At 33.3% G+C, this 17,559-nt stretch overlaps 1 protein-coding gene across 3 annotated transcripts in view; it reads right to left on the bottom strand.

Moving 5' to 3' along the window:
- Nucleotides 1–357: 357 nt before the first annotated feature.
- Nucleotides 358–17,559, bottom strand: part of ZNF280D (zinc finger protein 280D) — a 97,879-nt gene continuing 80,677 nt past the window's right edge. For all 3 annotated transcript variants that reach the window (XM_011980819.1, XM_011980820.1, XM_011980818.1), the window contains 3 exons: nucleotides 13,541–13,586; nucleotides 5,379–5,434; nucleotides 358–2,300 (listed from right to left, as the gene is read on the bottom strand). In XM_011980819.1, the coding sequence (XP_011836209.1) occupies nucleotides 1,676–2,300; nucleotides 5,379–5,434; nucleotides 13,541–13,586 (727 nt within the window). In that variant the 3' untranslated portion in view covers nucleotides 358–1,675. The remainder of the gene's footprint in view (nucleotides 2,301–5,378; nucleotides 5,435–13,540; nucleotides 13,587–17,559) is intronic.

Below are 17,559 nucleotides of genomic sequence, written 5' to 3'. Positions count from 1 at the left end.
ATACAAAAAACTAGCCGGGCGAGGTGGCGGGCGCCTATAGACCCAGCTACTCCGGAGGCTGAGGCAGGAGAATGGCATAAACCCGGGAGGCGGAGCTTGCAGTGAGCTGAGATCCGGCCACTGCACAGAGCAGGACTCCGTCTCAAAAAAATAAAAAATAAAAAATAAATAAATAAATAAATATTAGCAATATTGTCCCCTGTACTTTAAGTCCTAATTTAAAATAATGCATCAGCAGTTAAAGAACGTAGAATGGAATCCTCACCGCTAACACTGATATTAAATTTCTTAAACAAGTATATAATTTCTAAAGGCACCAAAGGTAATCTGAATCAAGCAGTGATTGGAAAAATAGAATTATTCGGGGACAGATTTTTATTGCAAATATTTACTCAAAAACTACTATATACAGCAGAGTTTTAATCGCCATTTAAAACATTGAACATTCAGTGAAACAAAATTTAAGAATCCAAAGCACATTTTAAGAAGTAAAAACGAAGCATTTTAAATAAAAGTTTATTAGTACTTCAAAGCAAACTACTGTTCTTCATATTATTCATTTCTATATCTATTATATTCTAGATGATAAAAAAACTGAGAAATCAATGTAGCAGCCATCTTATAGATAAATTAGGCTAAATCTCCAAAGCCAGTTTTTTACATCACTGTTTTAGGTCCCATTTGAAGTTTTTATTTTACAATTACAGAAAAGTCACTTAAACATGGCTGAATACATGCCAGGATATGTTTTCAGTTTACTGTTTTACAATATCTACATTATACCATACTTTGGTTTGGCTTCCAGACCATTTTTATGGGCCTATTTCTAAAGCAGATCATTAAAACAATATTAAAAGCATAATAGCTACAGGAGTTTCAACAATGGGTGTCTACTTTACATTAATACAACTAATACATCGAAGAATTTCTACACAGCTTACACACTGACAAAAAGCACAAATATAAATTTATATCTTAATAATTCCACTTTCACTGAAAGTTTAATTAAGGTAAGCTTACAGCCTAGCAGGCTAACACTTGTATGGAGGTACAAAGATTCAAATATTCTGTTTACATGCGTCTGACAGACTGGAATGTTATATTAAATCCAAAATTAAGTTTATGTTCATCCAAATTCTCATTAGGTCAATTTCGTACTCTAAGCATGCTCCATTTACCAGCATCATCCTAAAAAATAAAGCCTTCATTAACAATGCCAATCAGCCATTATTTTAAATCAGTTACTCCCAAAAAGTGCATGGTTTCCAAATCTTTTCCTCTCAGTTCACTGAAAAGGATGTATAAGTAATAAGGATTTTTAGCTTAGGACTGATGGAAGTTTGAAAGGCTTTATAAATATAACTAATATCATCAATTCATGTCAGCAACCAAATCCCATTTCCTTGAAAACCATTAAACGAGACCTTTCCACTGCAACTGTAACTATCATTAAAATCTTGTTCATGTTTTTAATAACTTCTTGGGAATCCCTACTAATCATGCTATTATTGGCAAATTGATTTGATAACATAGGTTGAACATACAGGTAAAGTGTATGTGTGACCTCCCTTACATATTTCCATTTCTGAACCTACAAAAGCACCACTGAGCTCACCTGATAGCACTGTTCCAAATGCCCTTATCGTTGGTACACTGAAACTTAAAATGACTAATTTCAACTTCTTTCTTTTTCATCTGCCAGGTCTACTGTTGCCTCTGTTGTGCTGGGGTTATTTCCTCCAGGAATGTCATCTGTTTGATCAGACACTACTTCATCAGTCTTGGCTGAAGGATCACCACTACCTTTCTGAAGAATCTCTGTGGCTTCATACTCAAGTACCTCTGATGGAGTCAGAGGTTCCAAATGAATACTGCCTTGCTCACTAACATCAGAACTAACAGATTCAGGTTCATCTCTTTTTCTCAAAAACTGATCAATGCTAACATTATCTGATGTTAACCGCAAATCCTTAATATTCTTTGAAGAAAATCTGGCTTCACTGGAGTTGTGATCCTTAATCTGAGCAGATAAGATTATGTTTTCTGAACTTTGGCGCATCTTCAACTCCATTTCCTGACAAACATGTTGTATTTGTTTTTTCTTTTCCACTTTATCTGCACCAATATTTGAATCACAACTGAAGATGTTTTTGCAGCCAGTTTCCTGGTCTGCAAGACAGGTTTCATTTTCCTTATCTGAAACTGTTAGGCTTTCTTCACTTTTTGTTGCCGATGAGCCTTCAAATGAATTTGCATTACATCCATTTTTTTCTTCTGAAGAAGCAGCCTTATCCTGTTTACTGAAAAATAAAGTAATTTATTATGTATTTCTTCATAAAGCAATGTTTTTGAACACTATCAAAATAAAGACATGCTCTAAAAAATAAAAAGTCAAGGTACATTTGCCCATCAAAAAGGAAAACAAGTCCAAGTTCCCCATCCTTGCTGTGCCAGTATAATTTAGCAGGAGGCCATTTTCTTAGGCAAGATTCTGAGAAACTCTGGAGTCACATACTAAAAGATGTCTATCAACTAGTCTTAGTCCTGGCTGTCATTATGTTCATCTGTTCATATCTCTTGCCTGTTTCTAGTTTAAATTTAAGTATTTTTATTAACTTGCAAAAGTACCTAAAATAAAAAAATATATTTGGAAAAAATCTATATTTTTGTATGATTTTTTTCTTTTTTGAGACGGGGTCTTGTTCTGTCACCCAGACTGGAACACAGTGGTGCAAATGTCTCACTGCAGCTTTGACCTCCTGGACTCAAGTGATCCTCCTACCTCAGGCTCCCAAGTAGCTAGGAATATAGGCGCACACCACCAAGCCCAGCTAATTTTTTTATTTTTCACAGAGACAAGGTCTTTCCATGTTACCCAGGCTGGTCTCCTAGGCTCAAGCAATCCTCTTGCCTTGGCTCCCAAAGTGCTGGGATTACAGGTGTGAGTCACCATGTCCAGCCTCCTTTATGATTTAAATAGCCTCTTATGTTTAGGATGTTTTTCCATACATAAAATCAGATAATCATTCAAACATATTCTCTAATTTTTAATAGCCTAATTTTAAAAACATAAACACATGCCTGAAAAACTGTATGTAAATATATAACATACATACACATCTAAGTGTGTGAACATGTTTGTACACATATATATTTATATATGTGTGCTTCTGTGTGTTTATTCTGGCCCTGATGTGTTAACAGAAACTATCTAGTGAACCATAAAATATGAGAAACAAGATTTCTAAGAAGATCACCAATCCATTATCTAGATCTAAGGATGCTTATTTTACAAAAATAAATTTAATGATTACATATACCTTATTTCTTACATTTAATCAATCTGACATTTAGACGTATTCCCAATGAATTGCACAAATATCCTAGCAACATTTCCAAAAGGCAATTTATTATTTACTAAATTGTTATTTACATAAGGCTATTTCTCTGCTATTTGTTTTGTTCTACTGATTTGTCTTTAGACTATTCCTAAACCAATAGCACCCAGTTCTAACAATTACTGATTAACAATATACTTTAGAACTAAACAAATCACCTGTATTCTACAACTCTTCCCCATAAATTTCATACTTTAAAAATGTAAAAGATATTTATCAAGGAAGCTCATTAAAACAATGTTTAAAATAGTGAATATTAAAAATCTAATTTTTTTTTTTGAGACAGAGTCTCACTGTGTCGCCCAGGGTGGAGTGCAGGGGCATGATCTCGGCTCACTGCAACCTCTGCCTCCTGGGTTCAAGTGATTCTTCTGCCTCAGTCTCCCGAGTAGCTGGGATTACAGGCGCATGTCACCAAGCCCGACTAATTTTTGTATTTTTAGTAGAGATGGGGTTTCACCATATTGGTCAGGCTGGTCTCGAACGCCTGACCTCGTGATCCACCCGCCTCGGCCTCCCAAAGTGCTGGGATTACAGGCATGAGCCACGGTGCCCAGCCAAAAACCTAATATCTTATCCAACAAGAAAGGAATGATGAAATACGTTATGGTATTGCTAAGTAGAAAAATATAAATCTTTTTTTAAGTTTGTCAGTTTCCAAAACAAATCCCATAAATGTTTATTCAATTCATAATTTAATTTGTAAAATAGTCTATCATGCAGTTAATATATTATTTTTTATCATGGTAAAATTTTGCTTTTCTTGATTTGGATCCTCCCCATTTCTCTCTCTATATATAGATATAGATATTTTTAAGGCTAGTCAAGCGAAGTGGTGGGAGTGGAAAAAGAACAAAGAACTCTGCAACTGGCTGTGATCAATCAGTTGTATCATTTTTGTTACATTATGATTGGGCAAGTTTGTCCACTATATTTTGTAATCATATGTTAGTGGTAGATTAGAAAGATTCTGATTTTTACACCAGGCTACTTTAATCAGTATTCTCATTAATTTCAATCATTCTTAACTCATTTTTTGGATCTTAACTGGCTAATCACATATAGAAAAACTATTATTTTTTTCCTCATTTCAAATTTGTATAATTCTTATTTTTGTTCAGATCATAATGGACTAACTACAATTTACAGAAAACGTTACATAATACAGAGATGACTAGTCCGCATTTTCTAACTCTTTAGTTGATTTTTTGTTAACAGTCCCCTGAGAACTTACAAAAAATGCCAGGTGAAGAAAGGGCGAGATCACTTTACTAATGAAGTATAAGAAACACCTCCATAGGAACTTAATTAATAATTTGCTTTTAGGGACAAAAGATTAATCTCAACAGACTAACAGGCAACCTACTGTAAAATATATAGCATACAGATATAAATGGGTGAAATTACTTAAAAGACAAAATAAAATTACCCTTCTTTGGAATAAAGTTCTAATTGGAATGTTCAGATTCTCTTCTGCTAAAAGACTGTGAAACATCTTGTGTTCTTTAACATTCTACCAAAGTATGAAAATTTTAAAAGCCAATCCCTGAATTTTGAAACTATTGAAATCCTACCACATAAGTAGTCTTATAGCTTTTGGAAAATACTTTAAAAAATCTTAAGATTATCTATTTGCAATAACTGTTCCTGTCCAGTAACATGTAGCATCTTGTAAATGTATTCATTTAATAGGGGCAAAGAAAATCTGCCAACATTTTACTTGCTAGTAAGTAGTTTTTCAAAAATTTAACAACACAAAATATACTCTATATGTTTAAAATATTTAAAAACGAAGGATATAGAGAATATTTTTGTTGGATTAAAGTTTTTAAGTTTTATTTTAATTAAGAGCCATTATAGAAAATAGCACTATATACAAAAATTTAAATAGTCCTTTGCCAGTTAACTGTGAAATAATGCAGCTCAAGTGTTATTTCGTATACTTGAATTTTAAGAAACTCATTTTTTCCTTATATTTACCTTTCAGAATTTGATGTTTCTGTTTCTCTTTCAGCCATGTTAGGTCTTCCAATTTCCTGAAATAATTAATAATACTTTTCTTTTACATTCACAGTTAATCTTAAAGAAAACTATTTTTATTATGCTAAACTTTCTGGATAAAAGAAACTTAAGTGTGCAACTTAATATAACACAGAAATAGAAAAATAATTTATTAAATATAAAATATAATTAGAATAATTATCATAATTATATGCGGTTTTAAAAATGTTTTTAAACTTACAAAAGTTTCAGTGTACCAAAAGTTTCTGATTCAAGGTAAAAAAGCAGTTACCCACCCATGTCAATATCTGCTTTTCTTAACCGCTATTTCAAATGTGGGTCATAATTACAATTACTTAAACAGAAAACTAGTAAAACACAACTTGAATTTGAATAACAAGATGCCTCCATAGTATTTTATATAAATATATTAAGCACAGATATTTAGATAAAACATTTTTGAATTTATGATTTCATAGTGAGTCACGGTAACCCTTTCACTGTCAAACCAAAAATATGAAACAGTCCACTAAGGAAGAAATATTCTACTTATTTCAAATGTTTTACAGGGAAGAAAGAAAAGAGTAAAACCTCAGTAAGCCATAGGCCAACCTAACAGCTTATAACAATTACCAGCTATGCAGTACATATGATGCATGAAGCAGTGTATTAAGAACTTTACATTCACTATCTCATTTAATTTACATATTAGATTTTATAAATACTATTTTTATACATGAGAAATAAGACTGAGTGGGAACCCAAGGCAATACCACAATAACTGGCAAAGAACCAAGGCAATACCACAATTAGTAGTAAAGATTCAAATCTACATCTACCTCTTAACCACTACGGTAGATCAACTCAAGCCTATAAAATTGATAATGGTGTATTTATCACACACATTCATCTACTCACCCTCTCAAAACCCTGCTAAAATGAGGGCAAAGAAAATATTTTTACTCATAAAGATGAAGAAAACATCAAAGTATACTAATTGCTAAACAGATTTCACCAACTTTTTAGAAATAGGAAAGTCACTGGAAGAGTTGGTACTGACTTAGCAGTATGGAGGAAGTTACAATGAATGTCTGCAGTGGAGGAGTGCAAGGAGAAGAGAATCAATTTGCCCAGAGAACCAAAAATATCTGGTATTTGCAGGTGGTCAGTATACTATTTAGTACACAAAAAGTAAAAACAAAGCATTGCTGGGAAATCTAAATGCTCCTTCCCCAAAGCTTACACAACAGGTACCTATACCTTCCCTTACCAAAGAGGCTAAAAGTTAGCATCCTTCTTAACTTCCTTCCTTCCTTTTTTTTTTTTTTTTTTTTTTTGACAGAGTCTTGCTTGTCACCCAGGCTGGAGTGCAGTGGTGCGATCTTAGCTCACTGCAACCTCCACCTTCAAAGTTCCAGCGATTCTCCTGTCTCAGCCCCTCCAGTAGCTGGGATTACAGGCACCCACCACCATGCCTGGCTAATTTTTGTATTTTTAGTAGGCATGGAGTTTCACCATGTTGGCCAGACTGGTCCCCAATTCCTGACCTCAGGTGATCCACCCACCTCGGCCTCCCAAAGTGCTGGGATTACAGGCATATTCCACCATGCCCAGCTAATTTTTTTATTTTTAGTAGAGATAGGGTTTCACCACGTTGGTCAGGCTGGTTGTGAACTCCTGACCTCAAATGATCCGCCTACCTTGGCCTCCCAAAGTGCTGGGATTACAGGGGTCAGCCACCGTGCCAGGCCTAAAAGTTAACTTTCTGAACTGGAGATAGTCTAGACTTATGAACACCAGGAACAGCAAAAGGCACGCAGGAGATACTGAGAAAACGCAAAGATTTCGTAGAAGTCCACATAACAATTCTTCTCCGTGCCTGGCTTCCAGAATGCCAACAGCCAGAGAACTCACTCCCCAACCTAGCACCCTCAGCTAGAAGCTAGATTTCTCTCTGGAGAAAATGATCAACCCCAAAGAAAAAATTTTCCAGAATGATTTTTTTTTTTTTTTTAAAGAGACAGGGTCTCACTCTATCACCGAGGCTGGAATGTAGTGGCATGATCATAGCTCAACTGCAACCTCGAACTCCTGAGTTCAAGCAATCCTCCCACCTCAGTCTCCTGAGTAGCTAGGACTACACATTATGTGCTCACTATGACTGGTTAGTTAAAAAAATTTTTTTTAAATAAAGACGAAGTCTCCAGTGTTGCCCAGGCTACTCTCAAACTCCTAGCCCCAAGGGATCCTCCTGCATCAGCTTCCCAAAGTGTTGGGATTACAGGCATGAGCCACCACACCTGGCCTCTCCATAATGATTTTGAGACCATCCTCCTCAACAAAGAATCAGTCAGCTCAGCACCTAATTTTCCCACACTGAAGTCTACGTAATTCTCATGCAGATTGTGTATACTGTACAGTGCACAAATCCAGAAGGCAACAAACTGTAATTCATATCATCCGTTCCCAAAGTAAGATATATGGACACCTGGGGATTCCAAGCCACTTTCAGGAGGCATGTGAAGTCACAACTTTGGCATAAAAACAGTAGTGTGTAAAACTGGTGGCTAATTAATATAACTCAAGGCAGGAGCACCAAACCCAACCTGTACCAGTAGTCATTGCATCCTTCACCACCATACACATAGTATTCTTCACACCACACCGACACAAATTTTAAAAAGTAATAATTTTACTAAATCTCAATCTTTGAGCTCATATCTTTTTAATATTTTGTGTGACAAAATGCAAAGTACGCATAAGATACAACTGTTGCCTACTGAAAATATTTGGGTCTGTGATTGAGTCGTGAGTTGTACTTACCTACATTTTTTCATAGAACACCATTTTTATTTTAAAGAATGACTGTCAAATTATGAATATTTAGACTTGAGTTTCAGTGGACTTTTTCTTTTTGAAAAATCAACGAAGTGAGCCTGTCGTATCAAGGAAAACAACTGACAGCATTCGTTTCCAGTAACAAAATTAAGCAAAAACTCCTATCTACCACTGATTAGATGAATGCTAATATATACTGTGAGTACTTGATATTATATAATGAAATATTTCAACATTTGGAAGATCTAGGGCACTTAGTGAGCCAATATGTTCCAAATGACCAATGCATGATATTACAAAATTAGGCATGGATAAAAGATCCATTCAAATTGTAAAACAGACAAACAGATTTTGATGTAACAAAGCAAAAAAGGTCAGTGATACGGAGTTAGATTCCACAGTGTAACAAGCAAGAAAACTTCCACTTGTCTACTTTTGATGTAGTATCAAAGGAAAATAACCTCAATTATTGGAAAATATTATTAAAGTACTGGGTGGGGCCGGGTATTCCTCATACATTTCAACCAAAAGAATGTATCACAACAGATTGGATTCAGAAACACGAGAATACAATTTTTTTCTACAAAGCTTGACATTAAAGATTCAGAAACATGAGAATACAATTTTTTTCTACAAAGCTTGACATTAAAGAAACATGCAAAAGTGTAAAATAAAGCCATTCTTTCTCACTAAATTTCTGTTGTTTTGGAAAATAGTTATTTTTCAGAAAAAATGTTATGTATGTTGACATATATTTATTATTTTTATTTTTGACAATAGTTTTAAAATACTATTATTTCAATTTCTAATATGGTAAACATTAGTAATTTTTGAGACTACAAAGGATATACGTAAATAATATCTGCAGGAGTTCTGCATTCTTCAACCTGAATGGCTATGCAAGAGAGCCCTGTCCCCATTCAAACACTTATGGTTTTCAATGATTATTTTAGCCTCATTCTTTAATTACGTAGGGGCGGGCAAGGATCACCACATAACAAAAGATACACCTTAACATGAAAAATACCAAAATAAAAAGAAATAAAGAAAGGGGCTTGGAGACATCAGATACACTGCTGGGAACAAAAGAAAAAAGTGTATATAAAATATTTAATATCCCCAAAGAGGTATATGTTATTATATCTATTAAATAATAACAAAACTGGCCGGGTGCGGTGGCTCAAGCCTGTAATCCCAGCATTTTGGGAGGCCAAGAGGGGCAGATCACGAGGTCAGAAGATCGAGACCATCCTGGCTAACACGGTGAAACCCCGTCTCCACTAAAAAATACGAAAAACTAGCAGGGCGAGGTGGCGGGCGCCTGTAGTCCCAGCTACTCAGGAGGTTGAGGCAGGAGAATGGCGTAAACCCAGGAGGCGAAGCTTGCAGTGAGCTGAGATCGCACCACTGCACTCCAGCCTGGGTGATAGAGCGAGACTCCGTCTCAAAAAATAAAAAAAATTAAAAATAATAATAATAACAAAACTGTAAAAAAGAGAACTAAAGAACAAATAAAAAATTGCAGAGCTCTTCAAAATTACAAATATGGCAACTAAAATAAGTAATTAAGTTTAGAAAATTATTTAAAAAGATTCAAACAAAAAAACAAAAAGATGAAAGGCCATAAAGAAAATAACATATAATTAAAGGAGCTAAAAAAAAAAAAAAAAAAGGAGTTGATGCAGGAGGCTCAATATCAGAATAATACGAGTTTCTTAAAAAAAAGAGAGAGCATAGAAAAAAAAAGTGAGCATTTACCAAAGAAATAAAACAAGAAAACTTTTCCCAAACAGAAATTTCCAAACTCCAAAGGTTTGTCAGATGCCTAATGTAATGAATGAAAAAAGGATGGGTGAACATAGCATGCAATTTCAAAACACCAGTGACAGAGATAATCACTAAAGTTTCCAAAAAGAAAAAAAGTAACCTAAATACCAAGAAACTGGAGCAAGACATGCATTAGACTTAATAAAAATACTGGACATAAGAAGATAGTAAAAACATTTTAAAAACTGCATGAGAATTGTTTTTATGTACTTCAGCCAAATTATCATTCGGATAAATATTTTTTAGATATTTTTGGACTGAAAAAAAGATGCACACCTTCTGAGGCAGCTAGTAGAGGACACAATTCATCAAAATGATGAGTAAGCCAAGAAATGAGGAATAATTCACGGTTCAGCAAACAGGACATCCAACACAATAGAGTGGCAAAGGATAATCTTGACGTAACAAAACTAAGCACAGGCTTAGAGAGCAACTGGTTTAAGTTGAGGTGGGGAGTCTGGGAGGAGATCTTCAGACCCCTTCACCCCCCAACAATTTTTTTTTATGTGTGTGAATACTGGAAAAACTATTTCCAAATATTAGAGAGAGAAATTGCAACATTAGAAAAAAATACAGCATTAGGTACACAGAAAACTAAACAAACAAGTAAAAGAGATATATATTTTTAACTCCAGAAAAATAAAATAAAGTATAGAAAAGGAAAAGAAATCATGGGGTATTTTCTGGCTCAGCATAACAGTCTCAAAAATTTTGATGTAACTATTTTGCAATCAGTGCTATACCAAGCCATATTGGAGCCTGAGGCAAAAGAAAAAATGAATGCCCCTATAAGTTTTGCTTTGTGTGCGGTGTGTTTTTGTTTTGTTTTTTGTTTTTAGCAACAGGGTCTCACTTTGTTTCCCAGGCTGGTCTCTAACTCCTAGACTTAAGCAATCCTCCCACCTCTGTCTCCAAAGTGATGGGATTACAGGTGTGTGCCATTGTGCCCAGCCTGTTTTTGTGTACTTAAAAAAACTGTTTTCTAGAATGTTAGTCAGAAAAATATTGAAAAATTTAAAAGTCGAGAATTAAACTCATATTAGCTTAAATTTAAAAATTTTATTTATGCCAAAAACAGTATTATTTTATTCTCCTGGCTAATGGAAGCAAATGCATCAATAGTACATTTTCAAATCTAACTTTTTTCTTATTTTGTTTTCAAATGAGCAAACTGTCATGTACAACAATTTCTCTTGAACAAGTGACAATCATTAAAAAATGTTATATTAACCTCAGTTTACAGTAAGCTTCATTTGCAGGATTCCACTGTGGCTGGAATTGTTTAAAATTTCTGAATACCATTTCCAAATCTCTTTAAGATTGCACTAAGCAAAATATCTTAAGAAGATTTAGAAGACCCAAACACAAACTTGATTGCATGTTACTGATATCAAATGCTGCTTTAAACTATTTCACATAGAATTTCTACAGAATTTAAATTGTCAGAATATTTAAGTGCAAACTTAGTGGCTCGTTTTTGTAAATCAGATGTATTTATACAAAACAACTTTTCTCCAGTTTAGAAATTCAAAATCTGAAAACATTTCACTGAATTTTTTTTCTCTATATAAAATATGAAATTAGGGCATTTATAATCTTCATTTCTATTTAATAAGCACTGCCCTCATAATTATCAATACTCTTCACCCAGTGATTCATGCACTTCTCATTTGTTTACTTTTTTCATTTATTTTCAAATTTGAGAAGAATATGCATTATCTCTTGCTCAAGTTTTATGTTCATCAAATACGCTTTCAAAATTACCTTCAATTGTAAGTAAAGGGATAGGATTTTTATTAAGTGTGTAGCTTTATATACAGTCATGTTTACTGACTGTAAAGCCTTAGCTTCTTCCACTTGGCTCAAAATATACATACAGACAATCTGCATAACAATCTGTAATCTATTTGTACCAATATGCTTTCAATTTCAGCATAATGTATTTTGTCATTTGATATTATATCTCTTAATATTTGATAATCATCTTTGTGTGCAAAGTGTCTCAACTGCATTTATCTTGATGTTCATAAGGTAAGTATATGTGATTTTAATGTCGTTTTTAGACCAGACAAGAATATCCCGTTTGCTCACCAAATCCCCCTGCCCCTAAAATATATATCCTTTGTACAATACTAAAAAAGTTGATCATATTTAAATTCACAGAATACAGCATTTTTTCCTGTTAAATTATGATGAGTTAAACAAGGAACAAATTTGGTATAATTATTTTGGGGGCAAACATTGGCTTGTATACCCCTGTATACACCTGAAACATTTGCTCCATTATATCCCTGGCCAGAATTTTTAATGTAAATGTGATAAATAGAAATGAAGATTACATAAAGAAATGAAGAGCACAGGAAATGGTAAAAATAAAGGTAAATATAAAGCTAATTTTAAAGTTTTTAATTGCCCTAAAAAAAATTGTCTAAAGTAAAAACTGTAACACTGCATTCTGTGTATTTACAACATGTTTAAAAGTAAAATAAACAGTAAGAATAGAAAAAACACACAAATTGTCAATATCAGGAATGAGGGGATATCACTGCAGATTCCAAAGATTACAAAGACAATAAGGGATACTATAAGAAACTTTCTCATTATACAAATACATAAGATTATAGAGTTCAACATATTAGGTAAAACGAAACAATTCCTCAAAAAAAAACTACGAAAACTCCCTCAAGAAGAAATAGATTTTTAAAAAACCCTGCATCTGTTAAAGAAATTTGTAGTTAAAAAGTTTTTAAACAAAAAACTTCCTATGGTACAAAAGAAAGCTGCTTGGAAGAAGGCTGATACTTCTGTCTGGATTTCACTTACATTATGCACCATTCAAGACAAAGTCTTCAAAAGATAAATGCCAAGTCTACCTCACTTCATTACACTCAAAAAGAGGCAGTCATTAAGTAATAACAACATAAATTGACATCAAGAAAGCAAGTAGTTCAGCAAAACTATTTCTACACTCATCTATTAGACTGTTCGGTAAATAACATTTATATGATAATTCTGAGTTTTGCATTCAGAGTACTTGTTCAAGATAGCTAAAATATATTTAACATACATTCAAAATATTTCTATTTTAAAAATTAGTTTAACCTTTTGACAGTTAAAAATTATCCCAGAAAATTAAACCTGGAAAGATTAATTTTTCCAGTGTGCCAAATGACTGACGTTTTCTTGATTTGGGGATTTTTAATTCATAAATTTATCTCCATTACTCACTAGTTGAACTAAATAACAGGCAAGTGAAATAAAAGATGTCTTTGTCAAAACAAGAATACCTTAAAATTTTACTTAGGGCTAGACATTTTTATATGTAATGAAAAATTTTAAATCTCAATTATTTTCTTCCTTACAACATCCCAAATATTGTTGATGTATGCATGCTGAAATTGAAAAACATTTTTATATCATACCAATAATACTTTCAATGTATAAACCTTTAAGGTATAAAGTAAAACAAACTTTACCTTAGACACAGGTTCTTGTTCCTTTGTGGGAGCTTCTTTTTTTAATCTTGAAAACAAGATAAGTATTGAATATTTTATTTTATACGTACGATGGTAAAATATGAAACAGTTCTTTCTCTGCCAGCCTAAAATAATTAAAATGTAGATCGAAACTAATGTACATTTTATACTTTAATAGTAAATTGACCTCTGTAAATGTCTTAAGGTAAAAGTTAAACGTATGAGACTAAATAGTAGATTCGATAAATGTGCTAAACCAATAAAGACATATATTTCCTTGTTCTCTAAAAACAAGGGCACTTAAGAAATGTTCTCTTTGCTAAGTACAATTTAAAATAAAAGACATACATATTAGTAAAACAGCTTCAAAAAAAGAATTACTCTTTAAAAATTAAAAGCAGGTTATATGCTTTATAAGTAATATGCATCAGTATTTATGATTACGGGACTTAAAAAGTGAAAAAAGATAAATATTTTATCTATTGTGAAATTCAACATGATAATGCCACTTAAATATATATTATAATTAACTTACTCCGGAGGCAGTAAAATCACAGAAATAATTAGAATTTTGAGGAATATATTCTCTTTAAAACTTCCATAAGCACTGCTCAAATATTAAAACTTATTGATTTCAAAAAATATTAATTATAACTTATTAAAACATTAACAAAGGTATATGGCATCCAGAAAATCTTGTAAAATAATCAAGTTAATCTAGGAGCTAGCCTATCCAAAGGATCTTTGTTTTAGAACCTGCAGAAATGACTAAATATTATTTGTGATATTATATATTAAACTCAATTTCAATCTGTGTAAGTAGGGTACCTATCTGATGTGAAATGTCATTAATCAGGAGTTAAGTGATACATAATTTTATGAAGGCTTAATAGCTATACCTAAGGAATAATATATTTAACATAAGCAACAACTATATTATCTTAAATTTCATTGACAAAAAAAAGATATCTAATAGGATAGAAATGTCAGCCATCCTAAAAGCTACCCTTATGGCTAATGAATGACACAGACTTGGCAAAACCCTCCTTCTTTATCCATCCTTTGAGGGCACAGTTTTTAAAATTAGGGCTATAAATGTTAATACTTTGCTAAATATTAATAATTAACTATATGAAATTACTTATCTATATTTTAGTTATTAGGCAAAACTGCTACTTAAAATAGATTATGTCCTTTGTAAAACCACTATATTGGCAGTGCACTACAATAATTTACAACCAACTTGTTAAGCCAACTGAAATGAGTAAAACTTGCACAAAAAATTGACAAAAGACACAAATGTCAATCATTTTGGGGGCTAAAGATTTTGTAATTGTCTCGAGTATTTAATTGTGCACAATACTTATAAAGATGAGATCACATCAAGTATACAGTATAACTTCACTGGTTTAAGGAAGTATAAAGGAAAATAAGTTTTAAGAATAAAATTAGTTATAAAGTAGTAAGAAAACGTGAAACATTAGTCTAAAAAAGCAAAAAGCATGAAAAAGCAAATTAATGAAGTTTTGAAATAAATGTGTATATTACAACTCATTTTTATTTCTAAGCATTTAGTCATTTTAAATTCAGTTTGAAAAACAAATTGGTCATAGAACAGTTTAAATATTTCATAAAAGATTTTTCTCCCTCAGCTTATCGTTGTAAATGTTATCAAAGTAAGACCTTTTATATTCTTATAAAAGAAATATTACCATGCTAATCATTTTAGTATACGCCTATTATAATACATTAATTGTATGCAGCTATTAAAACGAGCCCCATTAAGTATGTTCATTACTGCTGGTATTTCAACAGAGGAAACGCAGTCCTCTTGCTATCCCTGCGATGGGGGTTGGTGACAGAGATTTTTATTACTCTTTATCGTACTGGCAAGAAACTGGTAGGTGAGAACACAGTAAGTTATTGAAATAACTTGCATTAAGAGGCCTATGATTTCAATCTTGTTTTGTGCCTTTTACCTTATTAGTACTCTCTTTAAGGAACAGAATCGTAATAACTAGTGAACACCTTCAGAAAAATAAATCTTAAAAATATTTAGAAAAACACACAGTAAATTTTAAATTATAAAATGCATCACTAAAATGCACACTAAAATTTTGAACTATAAAAGTATACTTTAAGATTAATAAATTTCAATACAACTACTAACACATCATTAATACTTTTAGAAAAGAAAAATTGTCTTACCTATAATTCTTATTTACTAAAGATACCTGCTGAAATAGTCATTATTTTAGACATTCAATTACTTTGGTAGAAGACAGTGAAATTTGCTAAGCTCAAAGTTCTGAGCTAATGACCCGCCATTAGGTAATTATACTTTTCACCTGTGAATGTTACAGTAATTTTTAATAGAAAAATATAGTGTAGTATTTATAGCAAACACTATTTAAAATTTAAATGAAAAGAGAACAGAAGGACTGACTGGTGATCAATTTCAACATCATTAGTGATCAAGATTGCAAGTAAATAATTTTTCCCCTCTATGAAAACCTGCTGAAATAGATCTTTCTGATGTATTTCTACAGGATAAGCTTTTTCCTCTAAAGACTAAAATAGCCCTATTTGCATTTTTCTGCACGTCTTAGGAGCAATCCATACAAAATTTTTGTTTTGTTTTGTTATGGAGACGGAGTTTTGTTCTTGTTGCCCAGGTTGGAATGCAATGGCATGATCTTGGCTCACTGCAACTTCCACCTCCCAGGTTCAAGCGATTCTCCCGTCTCAGCCTCCCAAGAAGCTGGGATTACAGGAGCATGTCACCACGCCTGGCTAATTTTTGTACTTTTAGTAGACAGAGGGTTTCATCATATTGGTCAGGCTGGTCTCAAACTCCTGACCTCAGGTGTTCCGCCCGCCTCAGCCATCCAAAGTGCTGGGATTACAGGCATGAGCCACTGCGCCCAGCCAATCCATACAAAATTTAACATTCTGGCTCACTTATAGTAGTATGTTCCTTTGAAGTTTCATTCACACCATAAACATACCATGGGGTGAGGGGAAGAATTGTAAGGGGAAAAATATTCAGATTCATTTCAGCTAGGCCACATTCTTTCTTTCTGATGACATTTAAAAGCCAAAAATTTCAATGCTAATGTTAGAAATGTAATCTTTAAGAATATTTGTAAGCATACTAAAAAAGTTGAAAAGAGGCTGTAAAGCAACCAGTAGTAAAGTCAGCTAGTAATCATGACCTTCCACTTAGCCCAGGCATGGTGGTACATGCCTGTAATCCCAATGCTTTGGGAGGCCAAAATGGGAGGACCACTTGAGACCAGGAGTTTGAGACCAGCCTGGGCAACACAGTGAGAGACCTCATCTCTACCAAAAAAAAAAAATTAAAAATTAGCCAGGCGTGGTTGTACATACCTGAGTCCCATCTCAGTCTCAGGAGGCTGAGGCAGGAGAATTGCTTGAGCCCAGGACTTTGAGGCTGCAGTGAGCCATGACTGCACACTGCACACCAACCCCCTGGCTTGAGCAAAACAGCAAGACCCTGTCCCAAAAACAAAAAACAAACAAACAAAAAACAGCAGAATAAAATAAAAAGATTATTCACTGAGACATTCAGGGACTAAATTTAATATAGTAATCATCAGACTAAGAAATAACAGTAAAACATCTACTCTACCATTTCTGATCATTTGTTCTGAGAATTATCAATACATTTATATTTGGAAAGGATGCCTGAGCAAAACATCTATCAGGCTGTACATATTTCGGTATTGTACTAAGTGTTCCAGTCCAAAGTTAAAAAAGACTGTCTCTCCTCTCAAGGAGTTCACTGTCAAGAAAACAAAACGAAGCAAATGTTTACATTATGAAGTTTTGGAAGAGACATCTTTGTTCAGAGAATTAAGCCACTATGAAAGGGAAAGAGGCCAGGAAGCAGTGAAGATACTACAGTGAACTTGGATTTGCAAAAAGAGCAGGAGTTCGCAAAGCAGACTAAGGAGATCCAAGGCAGAGAAAAAGCAAAGAAGTATACAACAAGCAAA

The sequence above is a fragment of the Mandrillus leucophaeus genome, unplaced genomic scaffold (genome assembly GCF_000951045.1).
Source record: "Mandrillus leucophaeus isolate KB7577 unplaced genomic scaffold, Mleu.le_1.0 Scaffold2187, whole genome shotgun sequence".
Taxonomy (NCBI): Eukaryota; Metazoa; Chordata; class Mammalia; order Primates; family Cercopithecidae; genus Mandrillus; species Mandrillus leucophaeus.
Note: the sequence above shows the minus strand (reverse complement) of the source record. Positions and strands in the feature narration are given on the sequence as shown.